The following is a 26434-nucleotide window of genomic DNA, read 5'->3' on the forward strand; positions in this document are numbered from 1 at the left end:
TACATCATTCTTTGAGTAAATAATGATTTGTAAAAATGTCTTACTGTCTTAATGGATCAATTTTTAAAGAAAAAAAAATGTCAACTTCAAGTCACCGTAGCAAGCTGACTGTTAGTGTCAACCATTAAAACTGTTGTTGACACGTAGGTTATCTATACCTGAAGACATAGATACTGATCAACAGATCCTAACTGTACTCTATAATTAACTAGACTTGGTGCGTTCCTCCAGCCTTGTGATCAGAGGTGTCATCCGGCTAGCCGTGGATGACACTTGAGTAAAAGAATAAAAATACCTCCCTTGATTGCAATCAAGCCACTGGATGATTAATCTACCTGTACAAAATAATCAATCGCCTGGACTCCTCCCTTCGAGCCCTATAATTATCTGTGCGTCATCAGGAATTAATCTACCGGTACGATCTCGCTCCTGTTTCTCTTTTTTTGTACTAATTATACCGTATGGCAATCAGCTGTGACCTGTACCTCAGTAAACAATAGAGTGCACGCGCGGGTCCAGGCTTCAGGTGTGTATAAAAAGCCACGGGTTGGCGGTAAGTTTCACACATTCAGCAGTCATGCCTCTGAACAACACCAAAGCACGCTCTACACTTGCAGTTGCCGGGAAATCCGCAGCCACTTCCTCCAAGGGTGGCCAAGGGAAAGGAACAAGTGGAGGAACATCCAAGAAGCAGTCACAGACCGCCTCTGGGAAAAGCGCCGCCGCTGCCAAGAAGCAAAATACAAAGGGGAAGAAAACCAAAGGGATGCTGCCACCAGGGAAAAAATTCGAATCCCAGCATTATGATATCATTCGAAAAACGATGAAGAGAAACCCCTGGACCAGCGCCGCAAAGCTGCAAAGCATTCTGTACAAGAAAACAGGTGAGACGAAATTTTCCTGTAGTATTTGTTACTGACCACGACTACTCCCTATTATAACTTGACGTTACATTCTTACATTAATTTAGTCCAATGGCTGCAAGTTGCTGGTAGATAATGAATAAAATAAATGTTAAATCCTCATTAGCACTACGCATGCATTTTTCATTTAGTCTTTACTCAGTCTTGATATTAATCATTAAAGGGATAATAACTCTTCGTTTTGGCCAAAAAATGAATTTTCCTGGAGTAAACAACAATTTTCCCATACTTACCAATGGTTAATGAATCCATTTTTACATTCAAAGTTGGCCCTCGGTTTTTTTCTAAAAAGTTTGTTTTTTTGTTAAAATCTCTTAAGAGATTTTAACAGAGTATAGCCATCAATGGAGGTCACGTGGTCTAAAGACAAGTTCAGATATCAGAATAATAGCTATAACTGCCGTTTTTGTAGTAAAACAGAATATATTATATTTCTATGAGTTATTCACAATGTTGTTATTGTGAAATATAGATCTCATACGAAGAGTTATTATCCCTTTAAGTTCAAATTAGCTATTACGCTTATATCATAGTCGTTATTATCTAAAAATTTAATAGCAATGTACATTCATTTATTTCAGGCCTTGACGTCAGTGAGTCCAGCATTAGCAAGGTGAGACATAAGCTCGGTTGCCCCCCTGCCAAACCTAGGTTCGTTTACGTGCCCGCTTTGGACGAGAGGAATAATCCGAACAGTCCTCTTTACAAGCCCCCAGTAAATGCACCAGCCCCCTACCGCCCAGATTTCCTTAGCAGCAGAATTTCTGGTGGTGCAAGGTTTTAATGCAGCATATGTAGGAAGTTATCATATTCCTCCAAACAGCCCTTTTCAGGGCTACCCATTGATCAAGAAAAGCTAAACCACTTGTTTATTTATATTTAATAAAATATTTATTTATTATTTGGCAATAAAATGTTATGGATAAAGTTTGAATACACACAATATAAATTATTTAACAGTTGATAATAGTTCGAGGAAACAAACTAAAATTAGAAGTAAATTTATTAATTATACTCTCAGGTTCACTGGTTCTTTCGTCTACCTGTTGGGTTAACGCTGCTGCAAAACAGACGCTTCTTTTTCATATAATTATTCAGATGAATAGATTTCATCATACTATAATTTTTTAATTCGCATAAGATGATAAAACTGTGAGAAAAAAACTAAATTTATCCAGAGCTAAGTCTACAATGGCAATGACCACCATCCTATTGGGATAACTGCTGCTCATTTGGCCATACACCGATTTTCCTGGGGTGAACGTCAATTTCTCGTTCTCACCAATGGCAAATTAATCCGTTCCAAAATTCAAAGTTAGTCCATGTTTTGTTTTTCTATGACCTCTTTAAATATTATTTCCAAGGGTAACCATCTATGAATGTCACATTGAGCGATGACAAGAACCCATTCCCGATTTATATTTTTCTTTGGTATTTGCTGGAACCTTTAGGCCTCAAACTTTATGCAAAATCTACTGTAAACATGTCTCCCGTAATTGAGTACAAAGAAACTACAGAATACGAAATTGTTTTCTTTATATATTTTTCAATTAGAAGATGTACCTTGGGCTGCTGCCCAATACATATATATCAATACACTGCAAGTAATTTTTAATAACTGACATTACAAAAAATAAAGCTCACAAATATGCATTTTTTTCTATCCAAAAGTAAACAATGATATATTTATTATATGAATCCTGTACTTTTGATTTAACTACAATTCATAAACAAAATCAAAGAACTAAATACCAAGAAATACACTAAATATTCAGTTTATAAAAGATATAATTCATCAATAACATTCATTTCAATGCATTAAAAATGATCCATATATATTGCATACATAGTATGTCAATAAAAATTATGCAAAAATATTTATTATTGCATATAATAAACTGTTAGTACATCAGTTTCAAGGTTACAGTCAACTGTAGTTGTCATGGTAACACAGACGTACCAGTACTTCCACACAAGTGTCAGGACAGATTCCAACGAGACCATTCTCACAGATATTTGGATCGATCTATCTCCCTGGGGAGTCTCACCAAATTGTTGTCAACTGAAATGTCTGTCACGTTTGGTAAAGCTGTTAAGGGGTAATTATCTTTACCCCTATCTGATTCAGTAGTTGTGACAGACATTTAAGCCTCTTGAGCTGATAGCAATTTAGCGAGAACCCCCAGGGAGTTAGGTCAATCCAGATGGATCGATCTAAGTATGGGAACCCAGTCAATGGGTCGTTCTCATTGATCTCACAGATATGAAATATACCCTATGAAACAGCAAAAAATAATAATGCTCTCTGTGTAAGGTGTGTTCAGTTCCTTCCCTTATTTTGTAGCTGCTCAAAGAGTAACTTCATGTAGAAATCTTTTTTTTCTCTGACTGGTCAGTTGCAATATAAACTGGAGGCGAGGGGAACTTACAGTGGCTCGTCTTTATTGTTCCTTCATGCCTTGGTAGTCAACAGGAATAACAAATCTAACAATGTACAATACCTCAAGAGCTCTGCTTCACCTCTGGTCATGGTCTGAATGTGGTGTATTCTTCAAAATACACTTGGGACTGGGTTTACATTACAAGCATTGAAACCACAAAATGAATAAGTAAATAAATAAATGGGAAATTACGTTACACTAATAAACTTTTCATTTCCACAAAAAATAAAGCTGTGCCTTACAGAGCTTTTGGCCACTCTATGACTTTCCTCAGTGTGTATTACTATGAGACTGATTTATTAAACGTGTGAGGAACCACTTTATTTTAGTGTAGAAAATGTGCAGTCCTTTCGCATGATCAACAGACTAAATGGATGAATTTGGATCAGAAAAATGGAAATTATCTTTTAAAATCTTTAAAATTCTGTGCAATGTACAAAATTGCCAAGTTAATGTTTGCATACAGATATAAATCATACATTTATATACAGTCATGAATAACCAGTGATGAGAATAAGTCATTCACAATGCCTGTGCTTCTTCATATGTAGGTGGGGCAGGCAGATGCTCCTGTCCATCAGATGTAGGGGGCAGAGCTTCAGGGGGTGGCCCTTCAAATATGGGTGGAGCTTCTGTAGGCTGTCCCTCACCTGTAGGTGGTACATACTGGGGAGGGTATTCATCAGCCTGTGGCTGTGAATTGATTTGTTCAGTTTGTGAGGTATCTTGAGAATGAGCTGCATATTGAGATGGTTGCCCTGGAGACAGTTCCCCTGGTGACGGTTGCGCTGGATTATACTGATGTGCAGGATAAACCGAAGAACAAGACTGAGCATTTTGCTGGACCCCATTTTGTAAATCTTGTTGAGTAATGTCCCAGTAACTTGGGGGTGCCCCTGCATTCGAGTCTTGGTTAGAAGAAGTTGCAGTTCCACTGAGATTAGCACTATCTGACTGGTATGTGAGGGTGGTCCCATGAGGTGTGTTGAAATACACTGTTGTCCCAGGCTGTGCTCTAAAAAAGTAATGAGAAATGAATTATTATTTTCAGATTCCTTGTGGTATAATTTCATCTATCTCAGTCTTATTTATAAACACAAATATACAGCTAAACAGGAAAAAGTATTTTATTATAAAAAGAATGAAGTGATGAAAAGAGAGAGAGAATGAGAGGAGAGAGAAAATTTCATGGGAGTCAAACTGAGTCAAGTACAAGAGGAATTCATCAAACTGGACTGTTTGCTAACAGCAACTACATTTACACTGTAAACAATTAAGTCAGAATTTGTACTTCCTAGTATAAAACTAACAAACTGATTTTAATCATCATTATCTTTATTAATGATGTTTTTGCTGTTGTATTTCTTAATATCACAGGGATGAATGATTAGTTAAGAATTATGAACATGGTGTGTGTGTGTGTGTGCGTACATGCACGTGTGTGTGTGTGGGCATATGTTTAAGTAAAACCAGCCTGTGTTCTTACCCAGCAGTAAACTGTGGCTGTCCCTCAGGGTCGTATGCTGCCGTAACAGTCTGTAGCACAGCGCCCTGTGTCCTACGCTGCCAAACCTTACACAGAATAATCCCAGAGAGCAGAAACAGCCCCATCAGAACACCTGTGGCTATACTTCCACCAGATATCCCTGATGTGACCAGCACTCCAGTGGGGACGGCAAATAGAACACCACATATAATTAAAAAACAGGCACATATGCGTTGTCTCTGGTCTGGCACTGATGTCTGAGATTGTATGGCAAAGCTCGCTGTGGTTCCTGCTGAAGGAATCGCTGGACCACTAGGTTGGTTACGGCCAGAAAATAAATTGCCAAGGTGCAATGTCACGTTACCATGGTGCCTGTGGATACGGTGGTGATGTCTGCGGTGGTTTGTGTGATGGGCACGATGATGTGCTCGTGCACGATGGCGACGGCGATGAGCTCTTCCTCTGCGTCCCCGTTCTCCACTTCCCATCAGTATTACTATGTTGTTCAAACCCTAGTCAATGAGACAAGTAATAAAAACATACTGTTGTTTAGGTAAGTGTAATTTTTTTTTTTTTTTTGGGGGGGGGGGGATACACTGTTCAATTTAAGTGAAAACAATGCACAACCTACAGCACTACTTATGCTCATTGTCATCTATGAAAGAGAGAGCTCTTTGTTCATCAAGAATAACCTGATATTGTCAAAATAAAATTTAAAACATTTGGCCATGTTTTTAAATGGACCAGTCAGCATAAGACAAATAATAATGTCAAAATGTAATGAAAGTTTCCAGTTAACAAATTACTCAGTGGCATATATGACACAGACTTCATTCAACTAAGGAAAAAATTCAGTTACAGGGGGGGGGGGGGGGGGGGGGGGGCATTCTAAGAAAATTTACGTGCAGGTAGTTAAACTCAACATAAGGAAATACAGTTTTACTGTGAGAATAGCAAACCTTTCATATGAAATAGCCTACCACACCAAGTGGTGAATGCTGAATCAATAAATCATTTCAAAACTAGATTAGATAAGCACGTGTGCAAGAGGACTTTAAAAATTATAGAGCAGAGTTTAAGACTCAGAGTGCCGGAAGTAATAAAAATCTTATATCACAACTTTTACAGTCTGACGAAGAGTGCACGGTCAGAAAAATCACCATAAGTAACCGTAAGTACGGTAAGTGTGTCATCTTTGACTTTGAAGATTCACTTGAAAAAAGTATTATATATAGTTGAAATCTGGCCAATATATTAAATAGAAAACAATAAAAAAACTGCCTGCAAGTTCTTACCTCTGTAGTTAAGTGTGGCAGGTATTAATTCAATACTTGAACTGACTATGTGCGATCAATTTTGGGGAATCAGAGGTAGGTGTGACGACCCCTTGAGATGTATTATTTACAAATATTTTGCAATCGGCCGATATGGGTCTCCTTTGCGAAAGAGCAAAAGAGCACTGTTGTAGATGGCGCTACTGCAATACGATACTGTGAAATAACAGAAACTCATTCGTGGCGTATAGTATGCGTCTGAGCAAATGGATCCATAAATATCCTAACGCAAGGTGTTTGCTAAATCATATGTCATTTTAACGATAAGAAGAGAGTGATGAGTTTTTGTAAATATGAGAGAAACTTTTGTTTTGTTTTTAATTATTTGCTAATAAACGTAATATTGTGTAATGTTTTCACATTTCCCCTTTTTTGAATTAATTTCTCTCCCCCCCCTCTTATATAAGTATATCTCGTTATCAGTTTCCTTTTCAGAAAGATTCATCACCCTTTATCAATTGACTTGATTGTCTGACTAGCTAAGCGAGACTTAACCGGCCCCGGTTCATCCATTTATATCATCATTTTCACAAGTCGGCAGACTTTTTCCACACCCTCCCTTTAGATTGTACAAGGTCAATGGTGAAAGGCTAAAAATAACGCACTTAAACAGAAATTTGGATCATTTTTATCATTTTTCAAAAGCGTTTAGATGGCATTAACCCCCTCCCCCCCCCCCCCCCCCCCCCCCCCCCCCCCCCCCCCCCCAGCGTAGGGTTAGTAAAAAATGATAAAAACCGACGATCCCTTAATTAGGCCTTACAGCAAAACTAATGACATATGATTGAACGGATTTTTTTATAAGGGGGGGGGGGGGGGGTCAAAAGTCTTTAAAATGAATAAAATCCCCAAAACAACAGACCTACGCGTGCCCCACGTTGATCAGTGACCATAAAGATTTTCCTTCTTTCTTCTTCTTTTTTTGCTTGCTTATATTAATTAATTAATTTATTTATTTATAAAAATAACGAAATGTTGCATTTTGCAATTTGGAAACATACCATGATTTGTATATAACCAAATGTGAAGACCATTTTAAAGTCGTTCACCAGCTTTCCCAGGACTACTCGTTTCACATAACACAAAAATAGACCATTTTCAATCGTTTACTATAACAGGTGCCCCGCTGGAGGGTTGAAAACCTCCATGTCACCAGTTTCCATTAATTACAACAATTTACATAGGCTAACGGCGTTTAGAAGCATTTGTACAAAATACCAATACTCTCAGTGAATCGTCTGAACACTCTGAAACCACATGTGAGAAGATATATAGGTCTATGCATTCCCACGAGCAAAAACACGTGTCTTTTTAAAGACACTGCATTTTAAAATAGAAGTAGACGTATAAATTATTCCGTGGAAGTATGTCTAGCACGAGCTTTAGTTAACACTTAAAGAATTTGAACCATGATCGATGGCGTATGTTCGGACTTGTCGGTTTTTGTTGAAAAGAATGGCCCTTCATTACAATCAGTTTCTCTTTCAGCCCTCACTCCTAGAACAAAGTCCATAAAATACTTGTTTCATGTAAGTCACTTAATTTGGTGACGTCACTGAACAATGGACACTTTAGTGTGGAAGCAAGGAGTTATAACTCCTTGGTGGAAGGCTGCCAAAAAGTTAGGGCATTTAATACATCTAAGGCTGTATTCCCAGAGACTTAGATCGATCCAGAGATTTAGATTTAGATCGACCTAACTCCCTGGGTGTTCACGCTAAATTGCAGTCAGCCGAGCGCGCACCATAGATAATTACCCCCTTACAGCTTTCAGTAGGCGGGACAGACGCTTAAGCCTGCTAAGCTGACAGCAATCTAGTGAGACTCCCCACAGGGATAGATCGATCGATCTAAAATCTATGGAAATGGGGTCTTAAGCTGGGCCATATATCTGTCTTATGGGCGCATTCGGGATGAAGAAAACCAAGATATGTACGGTTGTAGTTGCTCCGTGCCCGTATTGTTTTCACTGTACTTTCTGTCGTTACAAGCGAAGACAAAAAACAAACGAACAAGTGATGTCAAAACTCACCTATCATTTAGCCTCATTGATATTATACAATTACTGATTTGGACGAGGTCAGTGTGTTCTTTGGCTGACATAGAAAATGACCGAGGCGCAGACTTTTTCTGCCAGGAGGTCATGGGACAACACAACTTTCCGTTGACATAAGTCGTCACGCGTGTAAGGTTGATTGCGGCATCATAAAACAATGGGGCAGGGGTGACAAATTTAAAGGTAGACGTGACCTTTTTTTTATGACGTCAGGGAGGTTCACGAGAAGTTTTATCACACAGCAAATCTCCAGTTATGATATCGTATCATATGCCAATTACGTAATAAATATTGACCTATGCTTCTTTAGCATTCACCTACTGTATGTAACATGGGGGCGTCTCGATAGTCCGAAGGTTCATTAGTCCGAAGGTTCATTGGTCCGAAAAGTGGTAACATTTTTATCGATTTTTTAATCAAGGGTTCATTGGTCCGAAGGTTCTATAGTGAACATTCGGACCAATGAACCTTCGGACTATTGAACCTTCGGACTATCGCTACGGCCCCTGTAACATTTTAACTAATGCTTTATAGGCCTAACACATGCACAATGCCATATGTCTAAGCTAAAAGAAAAAAAACATGGTGTTACGTTAAGCATTTTGTTACAGATGTCGATTTGGAGTTATGCGACAGATAATGACAACAGTTCTCCATTTTGGAATCAAAATCACATAGATTTACGTATCAAAGCAGACGAAAAAAGAAATGTTGTGTGCTCAGTTACTTTTTTTTCAATGTTTTTTGGGCGTATAAATGTATATATGCTATTAAGCTAAGTACGAGGAAGTATTTATGCTCAGGTAAGAAGCCGTTAAAAACGTAACAACATGTTATAACAGTCGACTGTGAGTGTCACTACAGAAATTGGATGAAAAAGAACACCTTTTTGTCTCTTTCTGTAGTTGCATTGTTACATTTGTTCAAAGGATTTCGCATAAAATCTTACAATAGCATTTGTACCAATTTTATGGACTTTGAAATTAACACCCAACTTCTAAACGGTACCGCATTCTGTTCTCTTTATGTCGCCGCCATTTCGGAGAGATAAAATGGCGTATTTAGTAATGTTATATCAAACTCTTGGCTGAACCTTATTTCCGTTTTATCTGACTTTATCTGTTTGTATATGTTACTGTTGAAACCTCTGATCACGACGCGGAACAGCGTTGTCGTCTGCGCAAAAAACAATGGCGGCGGACTTGGCCAGAGCCCCATCTCTCCAAATCGTCTGCGCTCACAACTTGAAGAACGCGCGGTCAGCGGGGAAAAAATCCGAGGACAAGGTAAAGGAGGTCTCTGTCTGTATGAAAGGTAAGCACGGGGACTTCAACGGTGTCATAATCGACTGGGCTTTGCCCTAACACTCACAACGTTACGTGACAGAATGCATGCGTTCAATCGTCTGTCAGCCATGTGTGCCCCCCTCCCGCTCTTTGCGCAGTGCTTGGCCTACGTGTACCTGCTGCCTGTTTGACATTCAGATCGACAGCCTGTGACACGGAGCGTTGAACGCACCAACTCGAGTAAACGTTATTTCTTTTTAATTACCTTTTTTTACTGAAGCGTGTTGCATTCATCCGTATTTCATTATTATAGCGCCTTTAATCTCGCATTTTCATATTTATTCATTAAGCTTTGGATTAAAAAGGGGAAGACCGTTGCGTTTAGAGAGGGAGATTCGAGAACGCTTGCCTGCCGTTATCTCACGCGTGATCCCGCCCTCTCTCTCTATCCAGCCTTAACATCAAAGGGAATGGCGTCACGGACGTGTAGACAGAGGAGCCGGTCTTCAGACTCCTTTATTCCTTGTTTAGTTTTATTTTTCTGGGTTCTCTTGATCATCACCGAAAGCTAATTAAAAGTAACCATTGCGCATGCGTAGCAAAATGGAATCGGTATCAGAAGAAGCCGACTTCATGATTTAAATTAAAGTTATAAAACTCTTTCAAAATAACGGTATGTTTGACGTATGAAGTTTTTTTTCCTTTAATGCATAATTTTTTGTCGTAATGGAATATGGGATTAGAAGTAGATTTTTTCACGTCTAAATATTTATCCTATGACCTCTCTAAAAATAGAAATAATAAACTACTATATGTACAACCTTGAACAATAACAGCAACAGGCCCTTGTCTCTAATTCAGGAAAAACAACTGTAGATAAATCAAAACAAAACAATTTCAAATTAACTCAAATTTTAACCTCATCTTTCAGTTAAGTACTTCACACTATCTTACAAAATACGGCTGGAGAAAGCAGTCAGAAGATAATGTGCAAGTGCTTTCTGGCTACTTGGTGACACTGAAACCCTTCAATGGAAAAACTTCTGAAGAACAACGAACAATTCGAAATTTGTATCGCCTTAATATTCCCTGCGGCGCCGGTGAAGAATGAAAGACAGGGACATTAATACCTTCCCTTTTCACTCTTGTAATTACTTATGATCAAAATGAAAAGAAAGTCATTAAATCACACGATCCGTGGAAAATACGAAAAATTAAGGTAAAAAAATCACTTTTTACAGCACTGACAAGAATGCTTTGAAGGCACAGCTCTCTACCAAGTATTATATCTTCATTGATATCTGCTAATTTTTTTAATAAATTAAATATTAAGAGGAGCTTACCTTTGGGTATATTAGAATGGTGTTCTTTTTCACTGGCGGTATATCGCCTTTCATTCAATGCGGACAAAAATGATTTAGATCGTTTTTGTTTGATTAAATTTAATTTAACTACGTCAGTATCTCCCTTTTTATTCACAATCACTCGAGATGTTAGACTTTTTAAAATTATATAACAGCAAAATTTTTTTTTACTATAGCCATTGTCTTCACTTATGTTATGTTATGTTAAGTTATGTTATGTTATGTTTATTTATTTATTTATTTATTTATTTATTTATTTATTGATACACCAGACGAAAGTGAAAGACCAAAAAAAAAAAATCTACCAAATTGTCCGCCAGTTTCATGGTCGCATGGGTGTCACTACGTCTCCCCACCGTTAATGTGGTCTTTACGTAACACCGGAAGGCGTCGAGCACGGTGTCCATCCCGGCTGAAACTGAGAGCTGATATACGTGCCAGATAGAATCACAACTAGCCGTTTGAAATGTGAGCTCCAAGACAATTTGATCCTCTGAGCAAACAGACCCGCCTTGATAACTCACGCGCAAGCTCGTGGACTCGTGATAAATTCCATTCTTGAAACGTGTAAAAATCCTTTTGAAACCTGCGCTGGTGAATTGAGGGTCTATTCCATTCTTCCCCGATGTCTTTCCGTCTCTCTCTCTCTCTCTCTCAACAATGATAATTCTTACTGTCCATGTTGTTATGTTGTTTGCCATTCTTCATCTTCGTTTATGGACATTTTAAACTAAATGTTGTGCGCTGCTACTTTCTGAAATATATCGCTTACTTTGATATAAGCTGTTCTTGGATTATAAAAAAACCTCTGAAATGCGAGAAAGTTAACTTTAATTTGTTCGTGTCAATCCGTTGAAAAAACAAGCCAAATTTAATCAGTGATTGCACAAAATACACAGGATTTCAAAGCGTTTTTGCATAACGACCTGCGTCTCCCGCGTGGCTTCAATTATTCTGTCGACTCACATCATTGGACAAAAATAAAAGGAAAAAAATCATTAATTCGCCACATAACTTGGATTTCGTTTGCTTTCAAATAATTTCTTTGTATATCAGCAATTTCCGACTGTACTAATTCGTGAATAGGGCACTGTTTTTTATTATTTGCGTATGAATAGCGCTTCGTCATCCGTCGACTAAATTGTGTGATTTAAAATCATCAGACGGAAATTTTACTCGGCCAGCGCGTCTCACAACTGCGTTGTCACGTTACGTTATAGTGACGTCACTTTAGGAATTTAGTTCTTCGAGAGACCTTGTGTGTAATACTCTTTCGATTGCTCCATTTCTTAAAATTTACCGCATTTCATACAATTACGGTGAATTGGAAAAATGTCATCCTGAGTTAAAAGTGGGGACAGACCTCTTTCAGCTTCTTTCGCCGAGTGGGGCGTGCTGGGACGGCAGGCACGGGAAGGGGAAACTCGCTGCTCTTAAATTGAGAGTTTGAAAACGGGCCACAACACCTAGACTGGCCATAGGGGATGGAAATGGAGTTTCATAACTGTCTCACCGTCTTCACTTAACAGCCTACGCTTCACTTGCGTCCTAATATAAATTTAACCAAAATTTAGATTGACGTTTTGTAAACAAAATCAAGCGACAATAAAGACTGTGGCTCTCCTAAAACTGGCACATGCAAACAACAGATACTGGCTGCAACACTCTGCAAAACACCAACAAAGATTGCGTCCTTCGTTAACCGTTTGAATGGACGCGCAAACCAATCAATTTTTGATTCGTTAATCAAAGGTTTGCTGTACCCATGGCTATCCGCCCGTCGGTCATCCTTTGTGCCAACTTCCGGTTTTTGTTTTGGAAGAAATCGGGTGTAAATATCGGGCCGTAGAATATAACTATAAATAGTGACCCGTATTGTGGGAGGTGTGTCATCAGGCTACAATGTATAACAAACAACCCCTGGTCCGATCACACCTCAACGCACATACTGATTCCCTTCTGACATTGGTGTATTATTTGGTGCCTCATAACATCACCAACCAAATGGCTCTCCACAGAATGGTGGTCTGTTTTCAGTACTGCAAACTGTGGCAAACAGACGTCCCCTCTCTTCGACAAGGCTGTTTGTGTCATAAGGTAAACGTGAATGTTACGATTCATCCAGTTGTGTTTTAACTTAGACTGGGTTCCCACAGATTTAGATCGATCCATCTGGATCGACCTAACTCCCTGGGGGTTCACGCTAAACTGCTGTCGGCTTCTGGGAGCCGAGCGCGCACAAAAGTTAATTACCCCCTTACAGCTTTTAGTAGGCGGGACAGACATTTAAGCCGGTTAAACTGACAACAATCTAGTGAGACTCTCTAGGGGAATAGATCGATCTAAATATCTGTGGGAATGGTCTCTTAAGTACAGAAAAAATCTCTGCGTAAGTAGTACCTGATTAGTAAGACTGCGTTCCAAAAAATCCATCACAACCGCTGGATCGATCTTACTCTGTGGGGCCTCTTGCTTTTAAGTGCTTTCAGTGTAATCAGCTTAATTGTCTGGCACGCCACTTTCAGTAAATAGGGGGTAATTGACTATCGTAGGCCTTTCAGCCGCTTACACTGAATGCAATTTTAGTGAGAATTCCCACACAGTTAGATCGATCCAGCTAGTACGATGGGAACGCTCCCTAAGATCCAATATCAGGTCCAATGTTTTCGCTACGTATACTTCAGTTAAACGTTACTAGTTATCACATCGTCTACCTGGATTATTCGTTTGGCAATCAATGGAGAGAGAGAGAGAGCAGTTGCACTAAAGATAAACGTCGTGAATATCTTTTTCAATACAAATAAGAGAGGCAAACGCTTCTGCCATGACACTGGCATTCCAGTGTTCCCGACACGGCGGTAGACACACTTGACTTCTCTTTGTTCGCGTCACGACCTCTTAGCCCTCTCACCGAGATGACGAACTGGCACGTGCACTTATGCCATCTTAAACAAAACGCGTTCCGTTTTACGTTCTTCTACATTAGGTTACCGTTTTTAAAATACTTTGATGACGATATCACCCCGATATTTCACAGACGCTGGTGATTTGATATTTCTATTTTCATGATATTTTTCGTGGATCTGACTGGTTGTAGCAGAGAACATATGTTAAATAAAAAAGATTTATGTATAAAAACGAAGTGAACTGAAACTGTTCTGAATACAAGCGGCACGAGCACAGTCGGAAAAAGGTCATCCGTTGTGTGGATTGTGCGGCATGTAGATAAAAATATCTTATCTTTTACGTTACGGAATTCTGACTTTTGTAGATACTTCTCATGAGACCTCTTACGTTTTTTCTCTGTTTTGAAAGATCTATAATTCCCCTCTCTCACGTTTTCATGAACTTTGTATTAAAATTTCCTTTTACACGGCAAGTAATCTCAAATTCAAAACGTTTTCATGTCTTAAAAGGCAGCATATTTCTTCTATAGTTTGTTTACAATACTTAGCCCCCCCCCCCCAAAAAAAAAAAAAAAAAAAAAAAAAAAAAACATACCAACGCACGTAGACTTTTGCTACACTCTCGGGTGGACATTTTCGATTCTTCTGAATACATTATGAATGATTGTTTCAAAGAAGCAAATGAAGCTTTATCTAATGGTTTAGCAAAATTCAGTTAATGGCATTTTTAAATTTATATAAAAATGCATCATAACGTTTGGTTACGATTTCATTAATTCAACAACTTTGGGGATTAATGTATAAAATATGAGATAAATGAGAGGAGAAGCGCAACGAAATGGAATAAAGAAGTATTTTTAAAAAAACATTACAGAGTTTGTAGTTTTCCCTCTCCCGTTCATGCAATGAAAAGGGGCTCAAAATCGAAGATTTACCTAGAGTAGAGGCAGGTAAATAACTGTACAAATTGATCGCCGGTTATGTCGACCAAGAGGTCCTACTTTTCGTCGCTTATAAATTTAACTTGTGGCTGTCTAATGACGTCATATGTAGACTGAAATCTCTTTTAGGCCTTGGTTCTAGGTTAAAACCGGTAAGAAGAAGACGCTATGTGACTGAGAGACTCTTGAGTAACAATTTAATTTATTATTAAATGGAAACCGTTCGGTCACTGTGCATCACAGTGACACTCCTTTCAACTGTTCGTAAGGCAGAACGAAGGTTCAGTCACACCTAGCGCAAAGAAGTACATATATACATGAGTATCGTATGTGACAGCTATTATACGTACAGCTTTGAGCTCATGAAATCACCATATTCCAGCGTATGAAAATTACCACATAAAGCAGCGTGGGGAATTGTTTTGGAACGTGCTCAAAACATTGTAGGCCTATCCCCCTCCGCGTAAGAGAAGGTACACCTGCGTACTCGAGACGTATACGACGTAAGTCTAAGGAGCCCCTTACGTTTGTCTGCGTAAGGGCAATTCTTCTCATGCGTTACTGCTTTACGCTAGATGTGACAGTGCCTTTATCAACCGAGCGGTCCCCCGCACACCGCTGACGGTAAATTCTTGGGTGATCAATTTGGTCGTTTAGTGACGTATTTTTGGCCTGAAACGGTTTCAGTAAAATTTCCTACTTTGAACGCAACTGATTACCTCTGCACTCTCCTAACCTCATAGACATAATAAAGGAGAATGATTTATAGGGAACAAAATGAACTACAATAGAATAACAGATTAATGAGTTCATATTTTATGACTGTTTTGCCATGCACGTGTTTGATTATGTAATATTAGCGGGAAACCAGTAATTGGCATATTTAATAATGGCGAAATGCCGGGTTTAAAGACCGTTTGTCTGATTGATCGCCAGGTAGTTTATAGAGACCAGCATCGGGAAATAATGCACGAGATATTGTTTGTTTGTTCAATCGTTCGATCTCTCTTTTTACCGCAAGTCCATGAGTAATTAATTTATTGATTAAGTTATGTTTATTTATCTTTTCACTTATTGTTCGTTTACTTATTATCTTTTTACCTATCTGTTAGTTATCGTTATCGATCACACCATGCGGTTGTGAAAACGCAATATTTGTTTGTCGGATTGGGGTGTCGAGCCTACTATAGAGCCTATACAGCAGGTTAGTGAAAACGGTGCAATCTGGACGTTGTACCAGTAATTACACCGATCGCAGATAAATCGTTCTTTCCTTTTGGCAAGGAGACAAGATTTAATTCCACCATTTTGATCTGGAAACGCCCCGTCCCACCCTCTTCCAGCCATCATCAGATGAGGTTAATTAGCAGGTGTGACACGTTGGAATAGTTCCCCGACAATATCGACATGTCAAATTAGCGACTATATTTTCCAGTCGATATTTTTACCTACAAAAATAATGTGTAAACATGCGTCCAACTTACGGACCTTAACCCCCATGCCTTTCATTTCCGTATTGCAAAAACATTATAGTAAATAACGATTGATGTTAAACTGACGTTCTTTGAAGAACAAAATAATAAAAGCATCATAAACAGTCTTAGAAAACGATTGGGCTCAGATTTCTTTCTCCTATGATTACTGTACCGAGATGTTAAATCGATGTATAATTAAGTTAATTAAGTAACCCCAGTAAATATTGTGCAATTGGTATTCGATAATCTGATAATTATATTAATGATTGATGAAATTATAACTGATATCCAATTGATATTGCATTCTAATTAACTGCTGGTGACTGGGACTGTTTTGTTCTGGCTAGAATAAAGCATGGAACTCGACCAACAGGGAAAACCAAAATCTTTGAAGCTCTCCTGGACCCTGTGCAGTCCCACACAAATCCATGGGAGGGCTAATGCTTTTTAGTTTAACACGAGTAATAACAAATTATGACTCAAAACTAGTGAAAAAAATATGATCGATGTTGAAGTAGAATCTTTTATAAAAAGAGCATGGCAACGGATCGCAACAAACACCGGGCGTTTCTATTTTTTGCAAATCATTAGGAAGCGGTTTTCACCTGTCTCGACAATCAGTATCTTCGTCGCTCCCTTTTTTTCTTCGATTTCTAATAAACGATTCTCTTTAGACGCCCATAATTATTAAAGAGTTCCTGACATAGCGCTAAATGGCTTTTTACAACACCCACGACACGCAGAGAACTATTTTTCCACTTCCGCTGCAGACGTCTCTGATCGTTGGCTAAATTCACAGAATTTTAATGAATAGAAAACACAATGGATGGATTTGTAAAGGTGTGGCTTTCTATGATATTTTATTTAACAACGGTCATTAAAGAATCCCACGACGCAGACTGTCTACCTCTTATAACAGGTAAAACTGTTTTAAAGATCTACTCGGAAATACTGCATTTCACTGAGTAATCCTTGCTTTTTCGAAACTTTTTTTATTTATCCGAAGCACGGGGATAATTGCAGAGAAATTGCACGTCATGAAGAAAAATGACAAATCATTTGTATGAATACGCCCACGCGTCTCCCGGTAAGACACTTAGCTGGTGAAATAACTATGATAACCATGCCAATTTTAAAAGATATTTCACCCCACAGCAACTGGTGTAGATTAATATTAATGGAGTCGTTATCCCGTCAGCGGTAATATGTGACGAAATAACAAGTTGTTTTCCCTAAATGGCAGGAAAGTGATTCAGTCTTAGAATATCTCGCGGCTTGTGAAACCCGTCCACAAACCCCCTCAAACACTCGTATGTGTTGAAGCAAACCGGATTATCATTAGTCAATTAACCAATGTCCATCAATCTTTTTCTATTTTCCGGAAGTTTTACAAGCTCAGTGCGCCATTTACTCGATGCCAAATTTGGTTCAGTTCAGGGTGAACCTGGTTCACTATATTCCAACGGTGACAACTTTAGAAGACTTTAGAAGGTTAGAGAAATTACAAATTAGAATTCTAACAGCTAGTTGCTGCTTATATAGGATAGGTAGTTGTACTTTGTAGATACAGCTACATTGCATTCTGTGTCAGTGCAAATTTTCATCAATTTCAAAATTCCATCCAAGACCGAACTTTACAATCATACCTGAGTAAAAAGTTGGACACAGTCATGAATCTTTTGACAAAAATTGAACTACTGTAATCCAAAAGGAATGCTGCATAGTTCCATAAAATAAAGCAAGTAGCGATAGCATTACTCATTCTTTTATCATTATTATTTAAAGGGCCAATTTGTTTTTCGTTTGACTACCACTAATATATCCATGGACAAAGTAGACTAGACCCTTTGGTCTAAAAGCTAAAACTAAATCACATTTTCCCTTTTTTAGGTAGGTAATTCGTCTCCTTCAATAAAATTCGCCTTTCATCTCATGAAATTAACTGGAAAATAGAATTTGGCCTTAAATTGCTGAAAGTTTTTTTTTTTTTTTTTTTTTTGGGGGGGGGGGGGGTGGTTGCGCTGTTTAGTCGATGCTTAATTCTTATTTAAACCGCATTCCTGTCCTCGAATCAGGGAGGTTTGCGCAATAGTAAGCCTGGTGTTTGAAAAAAGCAAGCAAACAAGATTAAATGGGATAAAAATAGTGGAAACTGAAATATGTACGCGGTAAATTTCGATCTAAAAGTGCGTGCATATGCGAATTTGAAACGAAATCGTATCTGCAAAATAAATCCTTATTATTTTCGAACCGGGCTCGTAGGAGAGTCCTCACCAACTATACACCAGGGATTTGTACGCAGCTCGCTTTAAGCCAGAAGTGCGAATCACTTCACATAGCGGTGACAAATAGAAGCGGACTGTTGCGTCGGCGTTGTCCTTCGCGGTCACGCTACAGCTACAAGACAAAATACCTAGAAACACCTGGGTTTAACAGTATAATCCTCTTTTCAATCACACCATTGCACTTCCTTGACCCCTTCCAACCCTTCTTCACTAAAGTGGAGAGGTTTTTCATTTCAATAAAGAAAGCAGACGATCAAAGGATCAAGACAATTCCGCGGCTGCAGAGTGTATCAGGCGCGTGCTACCCCGTTTCCAAGGCGTTCGAGATGAATCGCGAAAAAATCACTCTTTACTGACTATCAAGTCCTTCACACTCATACAGTTTCCGGTTGCTGAAAAGAAAACTTCAAAAGGACCGACTCTGGCCTGTCTTAAGGTAAAACAATTCTTTTCACACCTACTTGGGTGTTTCATTTGACTTTAAGTGGTCTGACTGTTTGGCGTGTCGCGAGTTCAGAGACGCGTTTTTAACACTAATGCTTTATCAGCTGCGTTTAAATGAAGGCGGTAAAGGTTTGGTCTAATTGATGATGATTAGGTAATTCCACTCGAAATTTGTAAATTCACGCTATTTAGCGATTAACTCTCGCCAAACTGCTACAACAAAACAAAAACGCCAACAGTCAACTGCAGAGTAATCCATAATCCCCCCCGCTACCTGAACATGGAAGGCACTCGGAGGTGCCAGACGGCGGTTTCTAAGAAATTTTGCAGAAATTTCCGACAGAATCAGACTCGAGTTTGGCGGTTCTTTTGCAGCGGAGGATGGATTATTATCTTTTTGTGGGACTGTCTTAGGTTGAAAACGCGGAAACGCACTGGATATGAACCTTTATCAAGTGCATTATTGACAAACACATAGTTTTGTAAAGGAGAAGTACAAGTGAGAGAGACTTATATTTTTGTCAAATATGCTTTTTATTTTCCAAGAGACAGCATAGCTGAAGATCGTCAAAATAATTTAATTATTAACTACGTTCTAAATCATGAATACCCTTTTCTGACAGTTCCATTGTTGATCTTTTATTCATGTCTTCCCTGTCTTCTTTTAAAGAAATTATTCATTTATTCATTCGTTTTCTATTGAAGACTAAATTTGTTTACCTCAAGCCGCTATCAAAATGCTGGTTCGGTAGAGCGTTCGCAAATAACAATTTGACGCGGTTACAAAGTCACTTTTTCCTTCATTAATCTTAATCGTTTCCCCACTTAATAATTGCGCAATTATAAATTTTAATTTAACGACCATATTGAAGATGTGTTCGCGGTTTTTTATGACAAAACGGTATACAGCTCGCAGATGTTTGCCCGACTATGACATATGGGCGCCGCGGCTCGACTTCTCTGTGAAGACACGGGGTTGGAAGTTGAGCAGTAAAGTGGTTCACCAGCCAGCCTTTCACATACCACATAAATTAATATTTCCACGTACAATGTAAATTTCTAGCATTGTTTTTATCGCCCCACACACCGAGTTGAAACAGCCTGCCGTGTGTGGGTTGTCACAGAGCCGCTGTATGCTGAAAAATAGGGAGAGAGTCAGCGTCCGTAAGAAAACGGAAAGGGGAAATATTGGAATATAATTTTGCCTTTCTGAGGGGGCGTTTGTTCAACTAACAATAATAAGAGACTGGTGGATTTGTCCTGCGAGACACGACTAAACGTCCCGCATGAGACGGCGGCGCTTCAAACCACAGCCGTTTCAAAGGCACTTTTTATTTAACAATTGAAGCAATTTGTTAATAGGCCTAAATTGCTCGCTATCTGAGCCCGTAATCTCTCATCTGACAGCCGTCACGTTAACCGCGACACCTCTTTACCAGCGGTCGGAAGTTGGAGGCAGACGACCTCTAAAGGTAAATTTCATTCATCTTCCGCCTAAGATTATGGAAGAAATTTGATAATATCACCTGGCCTATGTTGCTCCTTAATCTATTTCGTTTCCAAACCCACCCTTTTACTGAACACTGATTGAACAACAGCACATCACAAGTCCCCTGTCGTCTGCTGAAACTGATGACGTCACCCACCATTCACACCTGTAGAATCGCGTAATCAATGAAAACTCTCGCCGAACGTGTCGAATGTAATCGCGTTATAAGGCAGCCTTTCAATCGGAATCAAGGCAAAAGCACAGCTTGGCCCGATTATATTAAAGGGTATATCTATCTCGGCAGAGCGCCTATCTTCAAAGACGGCACCGGTGCTGTTGGCAGCGGTCAGAAGAGGTGTAGAACGTTACCCGTAATTACAAGTCCGTGGCACCATCTAATGCAGGCCCCAATCACCGGCTGAGCCAATCAGGAGGACGCTTAAAGAACCTGTGTATTTTTTACCCAATAAATAGGAAGCATGGACTCGTACCGGGATACGTTGTTGGAGCTCCAATGCTTATGTCCTAGGGCCGGCGGCGTCCTTTGATCTCCTCACACCGCGCCATTTAAATACAAATCCTTGCTATGCGAAACGTGATTGCTTGCCATGAGTCCGCAGTGCTGTACTTAGCTGTCGGAGAACAACATTATATCTAGCTCGGTTCTCATTTATTTCTTTTCATTCCATACAGGGACAAGTCTAGAAAGAGCACGGTCGGGGCTAGTTAACTGTGAACCAACGACAGGCAACAAAGTGCTGCTAAAACTTAAAGACTGCGGTAGTAAAGGCACGGAGATAGGCAGCGTCGCATTGGGTGGACTTAAACTGCGACTCAAGCTGATACACCGAGCCATGGCCGACGCGAGACCGTCCTCACACGCCGGGGCGTTGATGTTGATGATGTCGGCTAAACTGTTATGTGGGATTTTACTGTTGCTAACGACGAGTCAGTTTTACCGTGCCGAAAGTCTTGCCCTTCATGACAATCACCGGGGAAGACACCATGTACATTTTAACACGGCAAACAGTAACAGTGACGGGAGAAGTAACAGTAATCGAAGGATTGACAGTGACAGTAACGGTACAGCGGTGCAACACCAGCAACAACAACAACAACAACATCAAAGTTTGCACCAGCAGCCGCTGCTTGTGCGACAACAACAACAACAACAACAACAACAACAGGAGGCATACAACATTACAACAGTAACAACAACAATGCTCCCTGCCTCAGAGAAACAAATACGGTGGGCCAACGCCGCGTATAACTATGTGACAAATTTGACGTGTGAGGATGTCTTTTTCACTACGGAGAGAGAATGTGAAAAGCTAGTGAGACTTAAGAAGTCAGAACTCAATATTTACCTGGCAGATCCGGTACCATCCGGGCGGCTGTCCTCAATTCTACCGGATGGGGGTCTGTCACGATCAGGCACCCACGATGCGGTGTTGACCTTGGACCCCTACCCCCGGGCCAACTTCGGTCATCTTGTTGTTGTGTTTTATATCGACTTCGGATTATCCAGATCAATGTGTGAGCTGAAGGGTGGCCAATATATCGGTAAGTTTGACGGGTTTATTTAAAATTCTTTGTCCGATTTATTACTTTTTCCATAGATTGATAAGATGTTTTTATATGCCACATTTGAGCCTGAGTAGTAACAAAAAGTATCTGTTCGAGCCCTTCTAGCTACAGTGCTTTGTCATTTATGGGTTTCTTAAAATATAAATGTCATTTATATGAAGTCGAGGTGACAATGTCACCTACCGCCCTGAGATTTCTACTCGCAACTTCAATTTTTCAGTCCTCTTTTCTCATTCCAAGCCACACGTAAATGAATAGCAGTCGTACGTGGTTTGTTTTGTTGATACAGCGACAAAATAGGCCCAATAATGTATTAGGGTGCTACTTTGTTTATTTTCCTTTGCGGCGTGTTTTAGTTAATGACATGGGGGATTACGGAACGGTTGAGTTGACACAGTAACACGACAGCAATAACCCCAGGATAGGATTTAGAATAAGGCTCCGATATTAGTGAATCGTGAAGTTCTCGATTTCTCTTTTAGCAACACTGGACAACTTACCTTGTATGGCCTGCGTAGCTGTTGTGAAATTTGAAAACTCGTTTTGGAGATTTGTTTTAATTTGAGATGAGTGAACATTATCTGATTAATCTAATGATTAAAACAGCTGTAAAAATCACAAGGCAATACCTTCCCACCAGAAGGAAAACTAGGCAAAACGCTGTGGAGAAAAATTTACGTATAGCGCAGCACATGTAATAGACACGTTTGCGGGGTATTTCATGATACCAAGTCTGGAATGCGTTATTATTTTCAAAACAGATTATTGTTTACACGTATATTTATAACAGCGGTGAACTATTTTCCTTTTTGAAACTGACACTACGCCACATTCCAGCGTCGTGTAGGATGTCTTGTTAACAATGTCGCAGGGCAGCGGTCGATGACGCTGGCGGACTACTCTGTAATGGCCTGGTCGCATGATGGGCTTGCGGAACGTGAAGGAAGCGCGAGGCGAGTCACCGCTGACGCGAGACGTGCAATGCACGCGCCTGCTCCTCGGTCATGTAATCTGGGTGCATCGACCGAGATTACAGATTGGAAATCTTTCGGTTATATATTAAACTCTTAAAGCTGAACGTCCCTTCACCCTGCCTATATACGCCCCCCCCCCTCCTCCTCCTCGTAGGTAATGCATTTTCCAAGTACTGAAGCAAATTTTGAGATAAATTTTAATTTTAGTTCTACACTCTCTCTCATAATTTCTGCAAAGTAGACTCAATCCCTGGTAAATCTCCTAGTACTGTATAAGCGCTCAAGTGCTTACAAGGTGTTGTTATTATTCCGTGTATAAATCCTGGTTCCCCCTATTCTAAATTACTTCTTCACAAATTCACACAGTTGTAACAATTTCTCCAGATGTCCCCGGGCTGTGTGTTAAACTACTCAAAATGCTTGTACGTGTGTGTTACAACTGTGCATACTACGCTGTCGTGGAGAATGAACACAAGCAAGTTTTTTTTATAAACGTTTGTGCGTATTTCGCTGTTGGGTTTTATGTTGATGATTTTGAGATCAACAATGACTGACGTATTTCTCTTTCATTTCTAAATCCCTGGATGCAAATGGTGTTTTTGCGACAGAGCAATGTTAACTCCGTTATACTTAACAGAATTAGCATGTTTTCGGTTTCCCTCTAGAAAAAAAGCTATGTGGAAAGGGGTGTTGATAGAAACCGACCATCTCGGTACACTTCAGCGTACAGGTAACAATGCCAGGTTAAGCGAACGAAGCTCAGGCGGTAAAGATCAAAGGAAAGAGGCCTCTAAGCTTGAACACAACAATAGTCAGAACACCAAGCACGGGGAGGGGGAGTAAGGACTCGGAGTCGCGGAATGAGTCTCATTTGTGCCTTAAATCAACGATTTGCTTTGATGCCTTGTTTCGTAATCACCGGGTCGCAGCTGGAAGGGGGGGGGGGAGAGAAGAGATGAAAGGGGCTCATACTGATCACACACGGGCAACGACCCTTGATTCTGATTTTGATATCAAGCGCTTTTTCGCAGTTGTTGTTTTGGGCGTCTGACCGACAGTCCCGATAGTTCGCGCATCTTTATATCTATAGATGATGAAGCACGCTGGAGATTCGTCCTTCTCCCTCTCTCTCTCTGTGAGATACACACTTATCCAATGGCTCTGACAGTCATCCAAACCTTTAAAAAAGCGAGGGAGTGGCCTTTCTCCCTCCCCAGCTCTCTCTCTCTCTCTTTCTCTCGCAGCAAGGGACAGTAAGAAGAAAAACGATAGCCGTAGCATTTACCAACCACTGTGATAAGCTCAACGAGTCCCTCACGTAGTGTAGTGCTTGTGTCCATCCTCTCGTGTATATATGTCTATGTAAATATATCTTTGACCAGATCGATAGGTGAGAGAGAGAGAAAGGGGGGCATCGTAGAAGGCATCGGAAAAGGATTTATATGCTCAATGGATATGGGAGCTTGGGGGCTTTTCCCCAAGTTTGGACAGGAGCGACTACGACCACAGTGATACCCCATGGTGTTGTCTTGACCATCAACGTCAACGCTGTCATTGTGGTCCGCGCTCATTGCTGGTAAATACGGGCTGTTAATAGGTCACTTTTAACTAAACATCAAAGGGACCGACAACCAATTACGGCGCACTCCTAATCGGCACCCTGCCGAAGGCCTCAAATATTGATTCGGCGTTTCTATTCTCATTTGTTGGTATATAATATAAGTGTAGTATTTTCATTCTCTCCCCTTGTTAGTGTGTTGTAATGAAAGCACGACTACCCAAGGAATCGGAGTAGTCGTGTTAACGCGTTTGAAACGCACCGTGTTGTTACCTAGTTAAACGCAAGCAAGTTGTATTGAAGGATCTGCGGCCCATTAAAATATCACACCTTGGCGTTTCAGAGTAGGAGTTGGTCAGGGAAACTCTGCTCAGTCTCCTGGCGGCCCGAGTGCCGAGTTGTGAGAACTTGGAGAGAAAACATGGGTGACGGAGATAAAATGGTCGGGATTTATAGAATGTTACATCCCCGTGAGAGGTGTACATTGTATAGCACCTGTGTGGAAAGATAGCATAGAAGAGGTCCATTCCTTTGATGTGCCCGCTTCTTCTGTTTGACGCGAATGAATAAATAGGGGAATGTCTGAAATTAAAATACGAAACGGCATTAAAGTGTGATTCTAATTATCAGAATTGCAGGCTGTCTCGTTTTATGATTATTAGCACCGTGTCTCTCCGTGTGGCGGTTTTGTCTGTTATCTTATTTTTGAAGAAAAAAGTCAACAGTGGCGCGAGGTCGTATTTGACATGTGTTGTTTCTACATGTTCTTTTTATACAGGTATTAAAAGAGTCTCATACAGATTCAGATCGCTTGGCAGATATTCACCTGTACAATCATAACTTTTGGCTACTAACTGCACCGTTATATAAATAAATAAACAACACAAACAGATAACTCGTATATGTGTCATGTATGTGAGTTTCCAGTGTCTTTACGCATGCGGGCGATGAGTCACATAAAAGATTTGATATAAGCACACATGCCAAGGACATAGAATCTAGACTAAAATCGTTTTCATACATGTCTTCGCACTCCAAAAATTTCTAACCAGAAGATGGTGTGGTGATGTACTCTTGATCATGGAGTGTATCTCAGTCCAATCACCTCGATCAAATAATGGCATTATATGAGACAGAAGACAACCTCTTGTTCCTCACTGCCCTGTGATACTTGCCGCTGTGTACACTCGAGTGTCCCTGTACTTGTCAAAACCATTGAGCCTTCGTGTATCGAGTGTGTCAAATAAGCCGCCGATCCCCCCTTCCTTTTGTCCCCGGCGGCGCACATGTAGCGTGACCGCGTTGTACACGGGGCCTTCAACTCCTCTTGTCGACAGGCGAATTAATATGTTAAATTTTCTGGAAAACATGGTTCTTTTTACTCCTTTTTTCTGTCTTACACGCCGGCTGGATGCCGCAAGGAAGAGGAGAATAGTCGGATACAAAGGAGATACGGTGCTTGCTTGTGATGGTTTTATTGCAACTTCAAAGCACCTGAACGCTTTTCATCCCAGCGAACGCTACCTGCAAATGCTTAAGGTGGCGAACTGTGCCATGCCAGCAGCGTGCACATACGATCCTGTGTAGTCTTGAAAGGCTTCTCAGCGTTCCCCAGGGTTTTAGAAAAAACACTCTTTTCTGTCCACGCGTGCGTTGCGAAATGACTTTTAAAAATGACAATATTTTCTTCTTAATGTTGCAAATAAAATTTAAACTAGCGGTACATAAAACTATTTTGGTTTTATTCATGCGTAAACCCGCTTACATTTCAACTCATTCAGTGCCACAAGCTATTTGCTAAAGAGTCCGCAATGTCGAAGCCTATTTCGTCCTAAGAAAAGTCAGTTCCAGAGTGCTTTAACCCCCCAAATCACCAATAAATTAG

General features: G+C 40.0%; 3 protein-coding genes across 3 annotated transcripts in view; 2 read left to right on the top strand and 1 right to left on the bottom strand.

Moving 5' to 3' along the window:
- Positions 1-552: 552 nt before the first annotated feature.
- On the top strand, positions 553-1763 carry LOC147761647 (uncharacterized). The gene is made up of 2 exons (XM_087013681.1): positions 553-884; positions 1505-1763. Exons 1-2 carry the CDS (start codon positions 578-580, stop codon positions 1705-1707), a joined length of 510 nt encoding a protein of 169 aa, XP_086869807.1. The 5' UTR covers positions 553-577; the 3' UTR covers positions 1708-1763.
- A 686-nt stretch (positions 1764-2449) lies between these two features.
- Positions 2450-6304, bottom strand: LOC106171677 (uncharacterized). The gene is made up of 3 exons (XM_087013680.1): positions 6146-6304; positions 4851-5362; positions 2450-4379 (listed from the first exon to the last, which is right to left on the bottom strand). Exons 2-3 carry the CDS (start codon positions 5336-5338, stop codon positions 3887-3889), a joined length of 981 nt encoding a protein of 326 aa, XP_086869806.1. The 5' UTR covers positions 5339-5362; positions 6146-6304; the 3' UTR covers positions 2450-3886.
- Positions 6305-9408: 3104 nt separating this feature from the next.
- Positions 9409-26434, top strand: part of LOC106178982 (uncharacterized) — a 31891-nt gene continuing 14865 nt past the window's right edge. The window contains exons 1-2 of the mRNA XM_087013283.1: positions 9409-9554; positions 21124-21993. Coding sequence (XP_086869409.1) covers positions 9431-9554; positions 21124-21993 — 994 coding nt within the window. The 5' untranslated portion in view covers positions 9409-9430. The remainder of the gene's footprint in view (positions 9555-21123; positions 21994-26434) is intronic.

The sequence above is a fragment of the Lingula anatina genome, chromosome 5 (assembly GCF_051362555.1).
Source record: "Lingula anatina isolate TDL-2025a chromosome 5, LinAna3.0, whole genome shotgun sequence".
In the NCBI taxonomy this organism is placed as follows: Eukaryota; Metazoa; Brachiopoda; class Lingulata; order Lingulida; family Lingulidae; genus Lingula; species Lingula anatina.